Source organism: Nomascus leucogenys, chromosome 15 (assembly GCF_006542625.1).
Source record: "Nomascus leucogenys isolate Asia chromosome 15, Asia_NLE_v1, whole genome shotgun sequence".
In the NCBI taxonomy this organism is placed as follows: domain Eukaryota; kingdom Metazoa; phylum Chordata; class Mammalia; order Primates; family Hylobatidae; genus Nomascus; species Nomascus leucogenys.
Window position 1 is genome coordinate 108,156,855 of NC_044395.1, and position 20,151 is coordinate 108,177,005.

The window sequence follows — 20,151 nt, forward strand, 5'->3', positions numbered from 1 at the left end:
ACCTGGGAATCTTTGCCATTCCCAAATTTCCCACAATGTATATACGTTGACTTGGCCATCATTAAAATTTTTTGTTTTTCATTTTGTTTTGGTTTTAGAGTGGAAGTTTACAACTCTGGTTATACTTAGGTTTCTATTAATCTTGTCCAAAATGCATCACAGAGAAAGCATTGTTATATTTTACTTACAGGACCACAGTTCCATGATAGTTCAAAGTGAAATTCAAACGCTTTGCTGCTTCTCCGTGGGGGCTGTGATGCAGGCCCCTCCCAAGGGCAGGCCTGTGGCTAATGCAACTCCAGTTTGAATTTCATGTTTCTTGGAACCAGACAAAATGATTTTAAAGCTCATATTTAAAAATAAATGTGTAGGAATTGTCTAAAGTAAATGAAAAATGGAAAAAAAAAATTTAGACAGAGGTTTTCCTGCCAGATATTAAAATATAGTAGCTAAATAAGGTTCTATAATTTAAAGAGATGGTGCAGCTCCAGGACACAGACCCATGGGACAAGAGAGGTGAGCATCCAGATACAGACCTGGGCCTGTTTTCAGGGAAACACAGCGAGCCAGAAAAGGGCCCTTCAGTATGAGGGCAAAGGAGCATTATTTAATACACGAGGTGAAAAACCAATAGCTACTTTGTTGGGATAAAATAACCTTAGCTCCTGCTACTAAACACAAAAATAAATGCCATCTGGCCTGAAAAGTCAAAATGTAAAGGTAACAAATAAAAAATAGGACTGTATTAACAAAGACTATTGGAGGATATTTGTATAACCTTAGAATAAAGAAGACTTTTAAAAGCAAGACAAAAGGAAATGTTTACAAATGTGGCTTCAGAAAAGTTCACAACCTCTACACCGTGAAAGATCCCATACGGTTCCTAATATGCAAAGAGCTGTTACGTTTGATACGCCAAATAACCCAACTGTTGAACGCTAATTCACTAAAGAAAAACTGTAAAATGGTCAAAACATGAAAAAATGTTCAGTCCTAATTGCAGTAAGGAAATGCATATTAAAATATATATTTCCTTTGAATAAAACTAAGCACACTGTTAGCATTTCATGCTGAAAAGAGCGACAGGGTTGAATGAAGTGTGAACTGCTTCACCCTTTTGGGAAAGTCATCAGAGTCTGTGAAGATTGAAAATGCGCGTGCCCTTCGACTCTTAGACGGCCTCCAAAATAAAATGACCTGCACTGCACAACACTGGCTCCAAGACGCTTCTTGAAACCCTGTTTGTGAAGCCAACACTGGCCCTGTTGGGTGGGGCTATGGGGCCACACCGTCTTTAGTGCTACAGCTTTAGAGTAAAATTTAAAGTCTGGTTGTGTAAGTTTTATTTTTTCTCAAAATCGTTTTGGCTAGTACAGTCATCTAGGTCTTTTGAATTTGCATACACATTTTAGGACCCCCTTGTCATTTCTGCTAAAACAGAAGCCTGCTGGGGTTCAGCAGAGATTGTGGTAAATCTGTAGATCAGTTTTGGGGAAAATTGCTCTTTTAATAGTATTTTTTTCCAATCTGTGAATGCTGTATACCTTTTCACTTAATAGAGCGTCTCTGACTTCTCTCAGTCATGGTGTGTAGCTTTCAGTGTACATATTTGCACAAGGTTTGTTAAATTTATTTTTTTATTAGATTGTGAAAGGAAGTTTTAAAAATATAACCCAGATTTTTCATTGCTGGTGGATAGAGATGTGCAAGTGTGTATTTTAATATGTGCCCTACATCCTTGTTAAGCGATTTTATTATCTTAACTAGGTCTTAAAACATGCTTTTTAGGTTTTGTTGCCTGCAAATAAACACAGTTTTACTTTGTATTCTGTGTGCCTTTATTTTCCCGCTGCGCTGGGCTGCCTGGAATGTTCCTGCGACATCAGAAGTAGGAGGAAGGGGCGTCATCACCTGTGCCCAGCCTCCAAGAGAGGGTCACCAGCCTTTCACCAGGAAATGTCATGTCAGGTATACAGGGTGCCTTCCTATCATTCCCAGGTCACTGAGATTTGTTAAAAATCATGAATGGGAACTTGCTGTTAACAAATCCTTTTCTGCATTGATTGGCATGATTGCATGGTTACCGTTCTCTATCGGACTAACGTGCTGAGCTGTAGTAATTGATTTCTAGGCCTTAAGCCACTGCTTCCCCCTGGAGTGATATCACTTGGCCACAGTGCACAGTTCAGCCCCCTGCTGTTCGATTTGGTTTGCCAAGGTCTTATCAGTGATCTCTGCCTGTGTTTCCTGAACGTATTGGCTTATGAATATCTGGCTTTGGTGTCAGGTGGATAGTGCATTGCTGAGTGAGATGGGAACTGCTCTTCCTTCTCTGTGTTCTGAGAGTCTGTGTGTAGGGGGTATATTGTATTTTTTCTTAAAATCTTTGCTGGAATTCATGCATGAAGACTACAGCGCCTGGGATTTTACTTCACTGGGAGATTTCAAATTAGTAGTTCAGTCTCTTGGCTGTTCTATGTCTATTTAGACTTTCTATGTCTTCTTGAGTTAGTTATAACAATTCATGTCACTTAACTGGAAAGGGAACTAACTTCCTTAAGTTAAAAAGCATGTTTCAGGCCAGGTACAGCAGCTCATGCCTGTAATCCCAGCATTTTCGGAGGCCAAGGCGGGCGGATCACCCGAGGCCAGAAGTTTGAGACCAGCCTGGCATGTCAAAACCATGTCTCTACTAAAAACACAAAAATTAGCTGGGCGTAGTGGCATACATCTGGGATCCCAGCTACTTGGGAGGCTGATGCAGGCAAACTGTTTGAACCCAGGAGGTGGAGGCTGCAGTGAGCCAAGATTTCACCACTTCACTCCACCCTGGGCAACAGAGCGAGACTCTGTCTCAAAAAAAAGATGCAAAAAGCACATTTCAACTTTGGAAGATGTATAATGCAGTATAGAAATGTCCAGGAGACTCAGTTCCTTTCCTATCTTTACACTAGGAAGTCACTGGTGCATGACTGGTGTTTATATTCACAAAGACACATAGACACACCCATGCACAGAGCCTCACACACAGACACACACACAGCAGAGTCCACAGGCTGCATCAGCCCTGAAGTAAAGGAGCGTGGCTGAGAGGTCCCAACCACAGAGTGACCTTAGACATCGTCCCAGGCCTCAAGAAATGGAGCACAGAGACAGGTGGTACCTGGAGAAATCCTTCCTCCATTTGCACCTGTGGATCTTTCCTCGCTGTTTTGACAACAGGCAGATGTTTTGAACTCTCTTCTTTGCAGGTCTTATTGAGATACTCAAAGGTGGTCATCTTCTTGGCCTCTGGAAAGGGAAAAGGAGGAACAGGACAAGTTACCAGCCCTGCAGCTTTGCACGGCGCCCACAGGACAGCTCAGCAGGGCGGCCAGCGCCACTGACCAGGCCCCTGCGCAGGAAGCGTTGCTCCGCCCACCACGCAGGCCCTGTGAGGCCAGGGTGGGTGCAGGTGCCTTGTGGGCCCAGGTCCGCAGCTAGCTGATGGTCAGCAGGAAGGGTCTGCAGCTGTGACCTGGGGACCGGTGCTGACCCACGCCCCTCCGCCTGCCAAGGCCTCACTGAGCTGCATTGTTAGTGGTGTCAGAAGAGAAGCTGCCTCTCACAGACCTGGGTCCCCCGTACCACGCAGCCTGAGACGTTGCCCCAGATCCCCCGGGATCGCTGGCAGGGATGAGAGGCCAGCTCAGGAGGGGCCGCTCTGTCTGAGGGTCCAGGTGGCCTGTGGGGTTCCTCACATCTGGACACTGGGTGGGGCGCACCTTGGGGGATGCACAGAGACCCCAAAGTCGGAGGACCACGCAGTGCGGTGGCCACCCCGAGGTGCTGGCTAGCAGGTCCTGGGACCACACACTCCTGAGGGTGCTCAGAGCCCCAGGCCCAGGAGGTGAACATGAGTGCTGTGAGTGCCACTCAGCACCGCCTCTGATGGGGCCGAGACAGGTCACCATCCCTGCAGCCCTGCACGGTGCCCACAGGACAGCTCAGCAGGCCGGCCAGAGCCCCATCCACCCAGCCTGCCCTGCGGGCAGCAAAGCAGCCCAGGGAAGCAAAGCAAAACCCGAGACACCCGTTTATCTAACAAACGTTAATAAAATGGGCTCTGCACCTATTTCAGCCACAAGCTTCCATGGAGGGGCCAAACTCTCCATGCTTCTTTACCTGAACACCAACACCGTGAGAGCCGATGTCTTGTGACTATTTCTGGAGACTGGGGCGGCCGCCCATAGAGGCCTATTTGCAGTGAGGAGCATCTGGCGGTGGGCGCCCTGTGGAGCTGCCTGCGGCCAGCCCAGCCCTCACAGGATGCGTCTCACCACAGCCTCTCCAGTCCTGTGAGGTGGAGAAGCTCCTGGCCGTCCTGGAGTCACTGCCCAGGGAGGCTCCGGGTCATGGGGGCGGGGACAGGCCTGGGTGTCATGCTTCCAGGAATCCTGCCTCCCGCCCACAGCAGCCACCTGCCTGTCCTTTCATGTTTCTGCCACACCTGTTCTGAGCTTTGTGTTCAAGGAGCCCGTTGCAAGTGCAGTGCCTGGCTCAGAGGACAGACCAGGCCACCCCTCCCAGCCCCGCATGGCTTCAGGCCCACTGCGCTTCCCTGCTCCTCTGCCGCCTGAGGCAAGGGCCAGCTTCTCCACAGCACAAGCGCCATCCACACTTGTTTGTGTCTCATTCTTCATCCTCTCCCCCAGCGTGCAGGTGACCATGCCTCACCCAAAGCAGCCTGCAGCCCCCCACGTGCTCCGCACACAGTGGGTATTCACTATTTTAACCAGGGGGAAACATTTTGTACACAAAGTTGGAAAAAAATGACAAGCGCAGACTTTGTATTACTGGGCAGTTGGAGCATCCGTTAATCTGCGGCACATGTGGATAAGACCATGTGGCCTGGGCCCAACCTCGGCCGATTCTCCTGTTGTGGGGGGACTCACCCTGAGTGAGCATCTGAGGGTGAGATTTCCTGATAAGGAGAGATGATGAATTCTGGGTGGAGTGAAACTCCAGAAAAGCCTTCATAGGTGGTAAACCCAAAAATACTTAAATATGAGAGATTGCTAGATAATTCTAGAAAGTACTTTTAAAAATATTCCTGATTCTAAGAGGGGTGGAGAGTTTTGAAGGAGGCCCAAATGACTTCTCACTCTTAAGGGTTTCAGCTTCAGGAACAGGCAGCCTGTAACATTCTACAAGGCAGACGCGCGACTCCGTGAAGTTACATCTGAGGCTTTAGTTCCATTGCATTCAGTAAACGTATCCTAAGCACCTACTCTGTACAGGCACTGGCCTTGACATCCAAAATTAAAACTCTGAAAACACCACATTCAGCACTGTGTCCGTAGGATTTAATCTAGTGATTTTCATTGCACTTCCATTAAAAAAAATTCAACCCTCAGGCAAGACAACAGTGACTGTAAGATGTGCGTTAGAGGTGTGTGTTTTAAAACGTTCCCAGGGTTGTGTGGGGACGGTGGTTTGTAGGGTAACCTGTGGTTATGAACAAGGAGGCTCTTGGTGGGGTGTGTTCATTCTGAGCTGGTCGTTCTCACCACAGCTGCAGGAACGGGCTGCTCTGGAGATGGAGGTGAGCCCAGAGCCTGACTCACCCGACTCCCTCTGCCCTGACCAGGGGTTGGCCAAGCTGTCGGGAGCAGGGCATTCTTGGGGGCTGGCCTGGACACACTCTGCTGCCCATGTCCACAGAAACCCCCTGAGAGGTCACAGCCTCGGGGCCACCACTGCCCAGAGAACGGAAGACGCTTTGCAGCTGGCCCACCATGACCAAAACAGCTGGTGCCAGGAGCAGGGAGGTGGTTGTTACTTCCAACAACAGGTTTCCTTGGGAGTTTACCCTCCCTGGTTCAGCAACATGACTGACCACCTACCGCTGTGCCCACGGTGAGACTCAGCAAGACCACCAGCTCTCGCTTCAGTTGTTTGGTTAGCAGGTGACCTGCCTGTAATATTTTTCATTGTTAGAATTTCTACTGGTGCTTTTCTAAGTCCACCTGTTCTTATTTCATAATGTCCTGTTCTTGCCTAATAGAGCCCATTCCACTGTCTCTGAACATTTTAAACTTGTTACTTCGAGCACCTGGCACCGCTCCTGCAGGTCTCGGAGTGACTTCAGCTCCTTGCTGGGCCTGCTGGGCCCTCATGGATTTAATTTCTTCCTGTGATTTGCCCTTTTTGCCCATGATCTCATTTCTGGGAGAGGCTGACCCTGAACACATGCACACACGGGGGGCAAAGACTCTGGCCCCAGTCGTGGGGGGCTCAGGGTTAGGGACATACTCAAGTGAAGGTGTAAGATGAGCAGCCCTGACCACCAGGCTTGGGGGGATCGGGGGCTCAGGGTGGGGGACATACTCAGGTAGATGTGGAAGATAAGCAGGTGGCCCAGGTGCACCAAGCCAAGAAGGTCCAGCAGGAGCACGAACATCCAGATGGTCACGACTGTCAGGGTCTGCACCTGCACCGGGAACAGGGGGAGGAACAGCAGCCACGTGTTCGTATTCTTGACATCTGTGGAGACAAGTGAGAGACACCGTGTCCAGCACCTGCTGACGGGTGACACATCAGGTGGACGTCACAGAGCAGATCTTGCTGGGGATGGGGCGCTGTGGGGACAGCCGGTGCGAGGGATGCCTCCCTGCCCAGGTGGACGCCTCCCTTACCTGAGTGCCCCGTGGGCCCTGCTGCCTGTGGTTGGTTTTCATGATCCCTGCTTTATGGATCTGGGAGGTGAGGCTCCAACAGGGTCACTAAGTGCCAGGGCCCCAGCACCCACCCCTTCCTTACTAAGTGTCAGGGTCACAGTGCCAACCTCTTCCTCACTAAGTGCTGGGGTCCCAGCGCCCACCCCTTCCTAAGTGCCGGGGTCACAGCACCCACCCCTTCCTCACTAAGTGCCGGGGTCACAGCACCCACCTCTTCCTCACTAAGTGCTGGGGTCACAGCACCCACCCCTTCCTCACTAAGTGCTGGGGTCACAGCGCCCACCTCTTCCTCACTAAGTGCCGGGGTCACAGCACCCACCCCTTTCTAAGTGCTGGGGTCACATGCCAACCCCTTCCTCACTAAGTGCCGGGGTCACAGCACCCACCCCTTCCTCACTAAGTGCTGGGGTCACAGCGCCCACCTCTTCCTCACTAAGTGCCGGGGTCACAGCACCCACCCCTTTCTAAGTGCTGGGGTCACAATGCCAACCCCTTCCTCACTAAGTGCTGGGGTCACAGCACCCACCCCTTCCTCACTAAGTGCTGGGGTCACAGCACCCACCCCTTCCTCACTAAGTGCTGGGGTCACAGCGCCCACCTCTTCCTCACTAAGTGCCGGGGTCACAGCACCCACCCCTTCCTCACTAAGTGCTGGGGTCACAGCACCCACCCCTTCCTCACTAAGTGCTGGGGTCCAGCCCCACCCCTTCCTAAGTGCCGGGGTCACAGCACCCACCCCTTCCTCACTAAGTGCCGGGGTCACAGCACCCACCCCTTCCTCACTAAGTGCCGGGGTCACAGCGCCCACCCCTTTCTCACTAAGTGCCGGGGTCACAGCACCCACCCCTTCCTCACTAAGTGCCGGGGTCACAGCGCCCACCCCTTCCTCACTAAGTGCCGGGGTCACAGCGCCCACCTCTTCCTCACTAAGTGCCAGGGTCACAGCGCCCACCCCTTTCTCACTAAGTGCCGGGGTCACAGCGCCCACCTCTTCCTCACTAAGTGCCAGGGTCACAGCGCCTGCCAGCTCTGCCGGGTCCCAGCACCCAGCCCTTCCTCATGGCCCACACTGTGTCCCTGGACCCTCTGCACCTTAAAACAGCCGCCTTCAAATAGAACAGGAAAGCCACAGCTCTTGCCTGGGGTCATTTCTAAGATATGGTCCTCTGTGACACTGGGCTGCCAACACTCAAAACCACACTTCCAAAAATCAGGCGTAATGCAGAACGGCAGAGGGCCGGCCAAGGCAGAATGGCAGAGGGTTGGATGCAGCATGGATGTCTTTGGGTGACGGACCCTCTCTGGAACTGGCGGCTTCGGGGGCCATCCTAGGAGGCAAACACCACACTCGGCCCAACGGGACCTCAGCTCAATGTGCCTGGGCTGGGCTGGACCCCATGCTGCCCCCCTTAGCCAGTGACATCATGATGAGTTCAGCCACGAGAACAAGGAGCTGCTTTGCTCAGGGTCCTGCTGGTTTTGAAGCTCTGCAGAATCATCTGGAACAGCAAACCCAGGAATTCGCTCAGGCCACAATCGATGAACTCACACGGAGACACTGGCACTGCCGTGTGGAAGCAGCATGTTCCAGGAGAGAAGCCAGCACACGCCATCTCGGCCACCTCTGCCCTCTCACTCTCCTGGCATCCCCCACAGTGTGAGCCCAGACAACGTGGAGGCTGCTGGGGAAGGTGACTTGCTACAGGGGGAAGAAGAACGCAACAGACATCGTCCTGGGCTTGGGTCCGCTGAGGTCAGGGCCTCGCCAGGGTGGAGCTGGCTTTCAGAAAGAGCTTCAGAAGCGGCTGTGAGGCCCTGGAGGCATCAGTCACGCTTCGAAGTGGAAGGAGGAGCTTTAGGGCCTTCCACATGGAGCTGGCAAAGCTCATCCTTGAAAAAAAACATCACACCATGTTGGCTCTGGAATGTTCTGGAACGAGGGGCAGGCGAGTCCTGCCTCTGTCGCCACTTGGGCCGTGTGCAGTGCGGGTGCAGCCACGCCTGGGACCGAGACTGGCAGTCTTGACCCACACCCTGAGGGGCTGCTCTGGCCCAGGTCCTCCTGGTCAGGGTCCCGGCGCTGCTGCGATAAATATATCAAGTGGTGGTGGGTGGGGGCAGCTTCTACAGCAGACTCTTGTGGTCTGAGGCAGGGCTCTGACGTCCAGCTACAGGACAGGCGGGCACGCTGCCTCCGCAGGGTCCAGAGAGGTCCTCCCACCTCTGCCAGCTCCTGTGGCTCTGGGCAACCCTGGGCTGTGGCTGTGTGACTCCACCCCTGCCTCCATCTTCACGGGGCCTCTGCGTCTCTCCTTTTTCTTGTAAGCACACTCACAGCTGGATTTGGGCCCCCTGGGACATCCCAGCATGACCCTCCCACCTCAGACCTTAAGTCACAGCCGCAGGCCCATTTCCCGAGGACGCTGGCATCGCGGGATCCGGGTTAGGCGTGGACTCGCCTCTGGAGCCCACAGTCCTCACCGCCACATCTCTCCAGTGGCTCAGTGCGGGCATCGGTTCCCGAGGCCCAGGCTCCCGGCCCACTTGGCCAAGAGCCTCAGCACCCCACAGTCTACAGCCCAGCACCCTCAGCGCTGCCTCCCCTCTCCCTCCCCATGGGCTGCTCCTGCAGGACGGGCACCCCCACCCTCCCACAGCTACATGGCCCCACGGGACGGTGTGACAGGTGCTACAGGGCTGACTGCAGAGGGCGGGGGCAGAGGTGGACCCCACTCTCTCTCGCCTGACACGACCTGGCAGCATCCACAGAGCGGCATGGCCAGCGCCCTCCCCGAGCCTGCCTCCTGCGAGCTGGGGGCTGCTGGGCTGTGTGGACACTGGGTTGCTGCCATCGGCCCAGGTCAGAGCCTGCCTGGGGCAAGAAGGGCCGACCACCCCAGACCCGATACTACCGCCCGGAAAGACGGCTGGAGGCGAGGATGAGGCCCCTCGAGAGCGGCGGCCACGTACCTTCATACTTGGGGTCCGTGCGGAGCACCCCGGGGTTCACGAGGTACTGGACGAGGACGTACAGCAGGATGGCGATCAGGCAGAGCATGCCAGCTGTGGCCGAGGCCACAGTGCTGAAGAAGAACCTGCCGGGAGACACACAGGCAGGCATGGGGGTGGGGATGCAGGAGCAGCCGGGGGCACGGGGGGCAGGGGGGGTGTGCACGGGGTGGGCAGGGGCAGGCATGTGGGGCACAGGGGCAGGGGGCACGCAAAGGCAGGTGTGGGGTGTGCAGGGGCACGGGGGTGTGTGGGACAGGTTGGGGGGGAGGGGAGGCAGGGGCGGGGACACGTATGGCATCTGGGGCAGGGGTGGGGACGCACAGGGCATCTGGAGCCCGCAGGGTGGAGGTGACAGGTCAGCATGGGCGTCCACTGAGAGAGGGCACCTGGCCACCGCCTGATGCTGGCCTCAAACCCCACTCCCCACCACGCCTGGAAGCTCAGGCTCCCGTCTCTGTCCCATCCTGTGATGCCCCCCCCAGGTCTCCAGGTCTCTCGCTGGAGAGGGGTGGCCGTGGGACATTCCCGTCATCACACCGCCTGACAATTCAGGCAGCGCTTCTTGCAAACGTGATTGTGTTTAATCCCCACAAGGAACAAGGAGGTTGTGAGGAGGGGGAACCAGCCCTTTTCACGAGTGGGGAAAGTGAGGTCAGAGACGCGGTGTGACTCGACCAAGCCTACCAGCAGAGCGTGAAGGTCACACGGCGTCTCCAGTGTCACAGCTCTGGGGCCTCTGCCCGCACCTCCTGACTCCACGTCATTCAGACAGGGCTCCCTTCCAGCCAAGGAGCACACGGGCTGGGTCCACTCAGGGGGCCCTGGGCATGGTCTGTGCTGGGGTCTCCATGGCACCATGCTAGGCAAAGGCACTGAAGCCAGGGAAGGGGAGAGCCGTGAGAGTGCCGTGGCACCCAGGAGGGCCTGCAGGCTCAGGGACCTGGATCTCTGCACCCAAAGGGAACTCGGGCTGAGGAGGCCCTGGAGGAGCCCAGCCCCCCATCGGCTGCAGTCCCCCCTTCTCCAAAGGTCTCCTGCAAATCTGAGCCAAAAGCGATGTCCATGCTGTAGATGTGAGACCAAAACCACTCCCAGTCTCTGGTCTTTGCTCAAAAGATGCAGAGAATAATCCATCCAGAGTTCCTGGAACATACTTTGCCTAAACCATCTTCCCTTGGTCTTTCCACCGTTATGATATTTTTTAAAAAGTATCCTTTAACCTCCTTTAATCTTTTCCATTGTATCATGTTCACCTAAGCTTGTTTAAATCCCTTTTTCTATTTTCAACTGGAGGCCGGAGCATGAATGCCACAGTCTTCCGAGGACGCGGTGCGGGGACAGCTTCCTTCCGGGCGCTCCTCCTCCCTCCAAGAGTCTTTTGGATAATCCAGGGGTGAGGGGTGACTCCGGGCGTGAGGGGCTCCCTGACGGCTGCTCCCTCGTACTGCCTCCCTCTCACAGCTTAGGTTGCCAAAGCAGCAGCCTCTCCAGGCAGCGGACACGCCCTACCCTGCCCCCAGTCCTCCTGGGCTTGAGCCCACTTGTGGGGAGTAAAGACCCCTCATCGTCACCCTACTGTCTGGACAGGACTCCCCTCTTCATCCAGGAAAGCAGGCGGGTCTCTAAGACCACAGACACCAAAGCCCACAGGATGGGGCAGAGCCATTCACGCGGGGCCTCCTCTCCCCGCAGCCGCCCAGGGCCGCCCTCCTCTTGGTTAGCACAGCCTCCTGCCCCTGCTGCCCGTGTTTAACCTGCAGAGTCCAAGGCCAGCGCTCACGTCTTCCCAGGACACCACGGCCGCCTGCCTTCTTTCTGTCCCCCTTCCTCTCTTATCACTACAAAGTATGCAGCCTCCCTCACAGGCGCTCTGCCATCAGCTTGGCCTCCCTCACAGGGGCTCTGCCATTACCTCGGCCTCCCTCACAGGGGCTCTGCCATCAGCTCGGCCTCCCTCACGGGGGCTCTGCCATCAGCTCGTCCTCCCTCGCGGGGGATCTGCCATGAGCTCCTCAACTTTCCTCATCTTGCTCTCAATGCCGTTGCTCTGTCCACCTCTGGCGGATGAAGGGACAGAAGCGAGGTTGGCACAGATGCCAGCGTTGGCTGCTGCTCGGAAACGAGGGCACCCATGACCCCCGCCCTGCTCTCCTGACACCCCTTTCCCACACACAGGCGGTGTCTACACTTGGCGCCCACGTGGTCCCTCTCCAGTGCCCCTCCTGAGGAAGGCAGACCCTCTCCTTGCCACCTGTCTGTGGGCCCTCACCCCCCTCACCTTCCCCTCCAGGGCCCGGATTGAGCCAGCTCGAGGCACCAGGGCAGAATGAGTCCAGAAGGAAGTGGCACCTGGGGCTAGCATGAGCCAGAGGAGCTGGCCCCACCTTGGCTGTCCTGGAGCTGCTCTTCTCCAGGGCAGGAGGCGGGTTAGGGTTAGGTCTCCCCAGCCCCTACCATCCCACGCAGCCTCTGGACTCACTCTGCAGTGACGCAGCGTCTCTGTCCCTGCCGGGCTGCTCAGCCACTCTGGACACATGCTGTGCTCAAGACGGGATGGCAGGGAGGCAGGGAGGCAGGGCAGGGACCCCCCAGCGTGTCCTGTGACACCAGACAACGTTGGTCCCCATCCCGCCCACACCAAGGCCTCTTTCAGGTCAGCACGGAATAGCTGCGGAGGACGCATGGTTCTTTTCCCTGGTGATCTTCACAACTCAGTGCTGCGGACAGCTGGGGCTTGGCACACGGGGACTTGAGAGTCCCTGGATCCTCCACTGTGCTTGGGAAACACCTCTCATCTGTGAGCCTTCATCGTGCTCAGGGGAAACACCTCCTGTCTGTGAGCCTCCATCGTGCTCGGGAAACACCTCTCATCTGTGAGCCTCCACCGTGCTCAGGGGAAACACCTCTCATCTGTGAGCCTCCATCGTGCTCGGGAAACGCCTCTCATCTGTGAGCCTCCATCGTGCTCAGGAAACGCCTCTCATCTGTGAGCCTCCATCGTGCTCAGGAAACGCCTCTCATCTGTGAGCCTCCATCGTGCTCAGGGGAAACGCCTCTCATCTGTGAGCCTCCATCGTGCTCGGGAAACGCCTCTCATCTGTGAGCCTCCATCGTGCTCAGGGGAAACGCCTCTCATCTGTGAGCCTCCACCGTGCTCGGGAAACACCTCTCATCTGTGAGCCTCCATTGTGCTCAGGGGAAACACCTCTCATCTGTGAGCCTCCATCGTGCTCGGGAAACACCTCTCATCTGTGAGCCTCCACCGTGTTCAGGGGAAACACCTCTCATCTGTGAGCCTCCACCGTGCTCGGGAAACACCTCTCATCTGTGAGCCTCCACCGTGCTCGGGAAACACCTCTCATCTGTGAGCCTCCACCGTGCTCAGGGGAAACACCTCTCGTCCGTCCGCGCTGGGTGACCACTGCCCTTCCGTGGCCCCACCTTTGCACTGGATGAGCCTCAGCCTGGGTGGAGAGCAGACAGCCCAGCCCAGGACAGCGCGGTCAGGAGGCCTCAGCCAGCGTGGCCCCGCAAGTGCCCACAGGGGGCCTCCAGGGACTTACTCTGTGCGGATGAGCTTGTCCAGGGACGGCTGCACCACAGCCCCAGAGCCAGACAGGAGGCCGGGGCATGCAGGCACATGCGCCACCACATCAGGACAGGGACGCGGCCCCAAGAGGACCCTCCCCCCTTTCAACACGAGGACCCCTGCCCACAGACCCCTCCCTTCCAAATTCCCCCAAGCCTGGCCCGTGCCGGCCATCCCCGCTGTGCCCCTCACCAGTAATTTCGGCTTCCCACGCAGTTGTTGATCCATCTGCAGTGATGGTCGAAGCCAGACACACACTTATTGCAGGAAATGCAGTGTTTGGTTTTCTTGTTCCTGGAGGGATGAATCGGGGAACGGCTGTCAGGCCCCAAGTGCGCAGGTTGGGGCAAGGCCAGAGGTCCATCACTGGAAGCCAGGTGCCTCGGAGGAACCAGCCCTGTGTGGCCTGGGGAACGGGCGTCCAGCGGGGAATGGGAGGCCAGGGGAGGGTGTTGAGGTCTGTGGGGAGGAGAAGCAGGGCAGCTGTGGGCAGAGGTAGCCACAGAGCAGGAGGAGCTGTGTCTGTGGCCGCCTGGAGTGTAGACCCCCCCACCAGCCTTCCTGCACCAGCTTTACTCCGGGCCATGGCCCTGGAGGAAGCTGCGCCTGCCCCATGGTTCCAGGAGTTTAGGCCGGGGGCTTGGATCCCACCTGTGCCTACAGGGCCTCCCTTGCAGCTGACAGCAGCCCTGTAGCCACCCCCTAGGCTATCACAGAGGCCTCTAGGGCCCCTGGAGACACCGGAACCCTTCCCTCCCTCTTTCCTAGGGGCTTGCCTTGAAAATCCCCAAGAAAGACAGCGCTCTCTTGCCCCGGGACCTCAGGGGAGGGAGCTCATGCACAAAATCCACTGAGGACCAAACATGCCTGAGTGCTGCTGCGTTTCATTCCAGGGGAGCAGCGGGGCACCTGCAGGTGACAGACGCAGCCCTCCAGTCTCAGCCCTGCCTGCAGAGGGGGTGGGGCGGCCCGGCACGGCTCCCGGCTCACAGCCTGATGAGGGGCTATCCACCCGCAGCCACAGGGCCGGGCCCTGGAAGCTCCATTAGCATCGGCTGCGGCCATGGCATGGGCCCTGAGGGGCCAGCAGTGACCTGAGCCCCAGGACCCTGGAGGTGACCCTGACGCTGCAGGGCCTCGGGGAGGGCGGGCACTCACACAGTGACGTTGCACAGGTGGCAGAACTGCTTCTGGATCACGTGTGCGTGTTTTGCTCTGTCAAAAATGGGCACGGGCTGAGAATAGTCCTTCGTCAATTTGACATTGGAGTCGGCCGGGTCGATGCAGGAGGCGATCAGGTGGATGACGAGGTGGAAGGAGAAGATCCCCCCGGTCACCTGGCATGTCAAGGAAGAGCCTGGCCCAGGGCCTGGTCAGCCTGGCACGAGGCGTCCCCGTGAGGCCCAAGGGCCCAGAGGAGGCAAGGCCGCCGGTCAGCCCCGCTCATCCAGCCCTATACACCCAGCCCTGCACACCCGAGCCAAGCTCACCCATGCCCGGCCCTGCACACATGGCCCTGCCTTACCCCCAGCCCCTGTACACCTGGCCCTGTACACCCTAGGCCTGCAGACCTGAGCCCTGCACACCCGAGCCAAGCTCACCCAGGCCTCGCCCTGCACACATGGCCCTGTACACCCGAGCCAAGCTCACCCAGGCCTGGCCCTGCCACATGGCCCTGTACACCTAGGCCTGCAGACCTGAGCCCTGCACACCCGAGCCCTGCTCACCTGGGCCTGCACACCCAGCCCTGCACAGCCAGCCCTGCTCACCGAGCCCAGCTCACCCATGCCCAGCCCTGCACACATGGCCCTGCTCACCCAGGCCTAGAGGAGATGAGGCCACCCATCAGCCCTGCACACACAGCCCTGTGCCAGGTGGTTTTGGTTCATCCCTGTTGGACACAGGGCAAATCCCCCACAGAATGCACCACACCTCCAGAGGCTCGGCCAGCCCAGCCAAGCACAGTGACCCCAAAACGCTTTACACCTTGAGGAACAGAGCAGGGCCACAGGAGGGACGCCCCAGGTGTAAACACAGCCAGATGCAGCCGCAAAGGCCCTGGAGGAGCCTGGGTTCTTTCATAGCAGAGACCCCTGAGCACTGGGATAGAGGCACAGCCTCAGACAGCAGGAGCAGGGGGAGGAGGGAGGAGGCTGCACAACCTACGCACTCCCTCTAGACCCCAGAGGGCTCGCTCAGGGACCCTCTCCCCGAGACTAGCTCAGGGAAACCCCCCCTAGACTCACTCAGGGCCCCTCCGGACTCTCTCAGGGACCCCAGACTCACTCAGGGACCCTGGGCCTCTGTCTTGGGCCCTCTGAGCTCAGAGCCTGGCTGCGGGGGCACTGGGGAGAGGGTCCTTGTCCCCTGGAGCCAGGAGAGGCTGGGCTCCCCATGACTGGGACGTCAGCTCCTGCCCACAGATCCTGGCTCCCTCCTCCTTTCACCCTGGGACCAACACAGACTCCCCATGGCAACCAAACAGAAAGGGTGGAGTGCGGGGCCCTCCCATCACCCTGCCTGGCCCCTGGACCGCCTTCTAGCCAGGAGTTCAGGGTTGACAGCCATCTCCGCAGGGCAGCCCAGAGGCCCTAGCAGTGTGGCCTAAGCTTGGCATGGAAACGCAGGCTGCCGACCTGCGGGGCATGGCGCTGTCCTCCTTGGCACCAGGGGCAAGGAGGAAGGCGCTGGCCATGTGCAAAATGCTGTGCAGGGATTTTAGCAGAAGGCCGCCGGCAGGGTGAGTCCTGCACCAGGCCAGGGGGTCCCTCCTGACAGAGCCCCTCTCCGGAGCCCCCGCAGGCAAGGCCGTCCTGTCCACTCTGACCGTGAGCAGGGGCTGCACAGAGCACCAGTGGCCACCGGGCCCACCTGCAGGCTCAGGGGACACAGTCTGGCCCAGGGCAGGTGACTGGTGCCGCCAGGCAGGCATGGCCCAGATCCCAGAGCCAGGTCCATCGCAGGGTCCTCCAGGAGCCCCTCCCGCTTAGACCACGCCACGGTGAAAAGGATACCACGTAGGTGATGTATTTCCACGTGTGAGGCAGGAGGGGAATGAAGATCCCGAAGGTGGCCGAGGAAAGGCCCACGAAGACAGCCCAGGTCACCACCTGGAAGCAGTGCAGGGGTAACGAGCAGCCGTTCACTCTGGAGATGCGGGGCGGCAAGACCACCTCTCCGCTGTTGAGTATGGCTTCTGGGGCGGCGGAAGGCTGGCCCCCGGAGCGGGTGTTCATCTGCAGGATACAGAAGGGGAGGAGCTGCACCATGGAGGGCCGGCCCCGCCCACTGTCACAGAGACCACGGGGACTGGGAACGCAGCCCCCAGGACCAGCACCAAATGGCCCAGCACTGCCTGGGGCCACGTCACCGGCAGAGGGAGCGGGGGCTGGGCTGGAGCGGATGCAGGGCCCTGCCCAGGGGAATGAACAGACATGCTGCAGAATCTGACCCCAGCCAGAACCGAGTGGCTACGGAAAACGGCTCTCCAGGGTGTGTGGGCTCCTGGCCAGGCCCCCGGTGCCCGCGCTACCGCCTGTCAGGTCCCCCCAGGATTTGTTACGTTCTGGGGAGCCCTCGACAGCCCCCACACAGCGATCGGTCCCAGAACCCGTTCACGAATACACAGGCTCACCCAAGACTCCCCAGGTGCGAGAAGAAAACCCATCTGAGCAGAGGGGTGCACCTGCGAGAAACTGAGGCAATGCCGGAAGAGCTCGTGAGCCGTTACTCACTGCTGCGACGCTGAAACCTGCCAGATCCTCCCCGAGAGGCTTCTCTGAGCTTCCCAGAGGAGCAGGACCCGAGACCTCACTTCACAGGGTCCTGTGTGTCTCCCCTTCCACAGGACAGGGAAGCCCGTCCAGCCACGGGGGGCTGGGGCCTCTGCCCGGGTGGACAGTGGCTGGGAGGTTCTGAACGCCCTGTGGCCGCTCCTGGCCAGTCAGGTGGGGAGGGCGGCCGGGGAGGGAGGGAAGCGGTGTCACAGAGGGGCAGTGAAAGACACTCAACGGCCGCTACAGGGTGGGGGTATCTTGAGGGGCTGGGTGGTCTCTACAGAGGAGGGTTAGGAAGCTTCGCCACGTTATGCCTCGTGCAAAGTCCTTGCTGTCTCTTTGGGAAAAAACCTTCAGAAAATGAAGTTGATATTAAATGTATTTCTTTGGGAAGAGAGACATTGAGAAATAGTTAACAATTCTTCTTTCTTGCAGTCGTGAACGTCCATGATTGAAGTGGCTCAGTGCTGCCTTTGGTGGCTACTCCCTGGTCCTCGAAATGTGACACCAGGCGGATGCAGGGCCACAGGGCCCTGGGGCTTGAATCACACAAGAATGTCTCTGGGAGACCTGAGAGACTCATAGTTATGAAACAAGACCATGGTGCTTTGGCCGGGCGCGGGAGCTCACGCCTGTAATCCCAGCACTGTGGGAAGCCGAGGTGTGCCGATCACCTGAGGTCAGGAGTTCGAGACCAGCCTGGGCAACATGGCGAAACCCCGTCTCTACTAAATATACAAAGATTAGCCAGCTGTGGTGGCACATGCCTCTAATCCCAGCTACTTGGGAGGCTGAGGCATGAGAATCATTTGAACCTGGGAGGTCGAGGCTGCAGTGAGCTGAGATTGGGCCACTGCATTCCAGCCTGGGCAACAGAGGGAGACTCCATCTCAAAAAAAAAAAAAAAGAGAGAAAGAAAGAAAAGTCCAAGGTGCCAAGGAAGAAAACAGAAACACAGAAAGACAACCTTGTACATTAAAAACACAATTCCCAATTAAAAACAAAACCCAAGTGAAAGTGCCAACAAACAGAAATGATGTTGCCAAAAATCACATTGGTAAAAGCTGGAAGATCAAATCGGGGAAGGACCACAGATCTCAGAGAGGAGAAGAGGGGAATCGCTCAGCGGCCTGGAGCCTTGAGCCTGGAGACGCCATGTTCATCTGTTAGGATTTCAGAAGAGGAAGGTGGAGAGTCTGTGAGAGAAGAAAAGAAAACACTGAAGAACTCTGAGAAGACTGAAGGCTTCAGGTCGACACTGCACCAAGGGCCGGAAAGGACGATTGGAAAAAGAAATATGTCCACACCAGTGAAAATGTGAGCAGCAAGGATGCAGGAAAAAATCCTAGTGTTCTCAGAAGAAAACGAGAGGGAGGTTAATTACAATCTATGGATTCCTGCAAATTGTACAGCATCCGTTTTTTAGAAAAATACAACAGAGAGCAATTCTTCAAGTTCTGAGAGCATTTTAATCTAAAATGCACCTGGCCAAAGGATAATCAAAGTTTGAGAGAAAACAGATACTTTCAGAATGTGTGAATATTCAAAGTACACCAGCCATTCGTCATTTCCAAAAAGAGTTATTTAAAGATTTACTCCATCAAATAAATTATCACAGATAAAACGGGGTGAGCAAATTAATCTAAAATTATACTAAATTAAATCCCAAACAAAACCAACTCTAAGTGACAGATGGCAGAACCATGAATCTGCACAACTGGCCACAGGCGCGGAGCGTCGGGGTCGCCCTGTTCCACAGAGCCATGCACCGGGGCGTGGGAACCCCATGCTGGCCAGCACACAGACATCTCACAGGATCTCAGCACGGCCCAGGACAGGAGAGCAGCCCAGCAGGGGCTGTGCCTGCCCCACGGAGGACAGTAAGTGGGGGGCACAGACTCCACGGGGGACAGCGAGCCGCAGGGACAGAGGACAGCAGGGGACAGACCCCACGGGGGACAGCGAGCCGGGGGCACAGACCCCATGGGGGACAGCGAGCCGTGGGGACAGACCCCACGGGGGACAGCGAGCCGGGGGGACAGACCCCACGGGGGACAGCGAGCCGGGGGACAGACCCCACGGGGGACAGCAAGCCGGGGGGACAGACCCACGGGGACAGCGAGCGGGGGACACAGACCTCACAACAGCCAGAGAAGACTCCAGGACAGCTCCTTCCCCTCAGGCCCAAACTCAGCCTCGATACCACTGTGGCCTGTAAGCACGTTCATATACCACACCACACAACCCACACCACACACCACACCTCACACACCACACACCCACCACACACCACACACCACACAGACCACGTACCACACACACCACATACCAGACTACACACCACACACACCGCATACCACACAGACCACACCAACACACACCACACCACACAACCCACACCACACAACCCACACCACACCCACCACCACACCACCACACCACCACCACACACCACACAGACCACGTACCACACACACCACCACATACCAGACCACACACCACCACACACCGCATACCACACAGACCACACAACACACACCACACACACAAAAACAAACCACAACACAAAAAACACATCACATACACACCACACACGATATACACACACCACATACACAACACATACCACACACCACACAATACATACCACATACATCATACAACATAGACCACACACAACACACACCACATACACACAACACAAACCACACAACACACAAGCACATCATACAGATTACACACCACACAACACGAAACACACCACAGAGACCACACAATTTACAACACACACCACACACCACACGAAACAGATCACGCACACCACACAACAAACTCCAGCACCACACCACACATGCACCTCACGCCACACAAACCACATGCACACACCTCACACATGCACAACAAAACACACACCAAAACACACACACTGCACATGCACCACATGACAAGTACCAGACACCAACCACAAACGCATCACTCCCCACATACCACACAGGGACCATATAATACACATCACACACACAGAATACACCACATACACACCACACACAGCACA

General features: G+C 56.7%; 1 protein-coding gene and 1 pseudogene across 1 annotated transcript; one reads left to right on the plus strand and one right to left on the minus strand.

Moving 5' to 3' along the window:
* LOC101176411 overlaps positions 1-20,151 on the plus strand; it is a 119,726-nt pseudogene that overhangs the window by 72,711 nt on the left and 26,864 nt on the right.
* On the minus strand, positions 856-16,556 carry LOC100594932 (probable palmitoyltransferase ZDHHC11). The gene is made up of 7 exons (XM_030828727.1): positions 16,335-16,556; positions 14,479-14,657; positions 13,513-13,614; positions 9,690-9,814; positions 6,370-6,525; positions 3,164-3,291; positions 856-957 (listed from the first exon to the last, which is right to left on the minus strand). Exons 1-7 carry the CDS (start codon positions 16,554-16,556, stop codon positions 856-858), a joined length of 1,014 nt encoding a protein of 337 aa, XP_030684587.1.

What these genes read in the sequence shown, in the direction of transcription:
- LOC100594932 (XM_030828727.1), bottom strand. Translation starts at nt 16,556, where the DNA reads ATGAACACCCGCTCCGGGGGCCAGCCTTCCGCCGCCCCAGAAGCCATA. An exon ending in CACGGACCCCAAGTATGAAG is followed by an intron (nt 6,526 to 9,689) that starts GTACGTGGCCGC and finishes TTGTCTCCACAG; the next exon opens with ATGTCAAGAATACGAACACG. An exon ending in TATCTTCCACATCTACCTGA is followed by an intron (nt 3,292 to 6,369) that starts GTATGTCCCCCA and finishes TTCCCTTTCCAG; the next exon opens with AGGCCAAGAAGATGACCACC.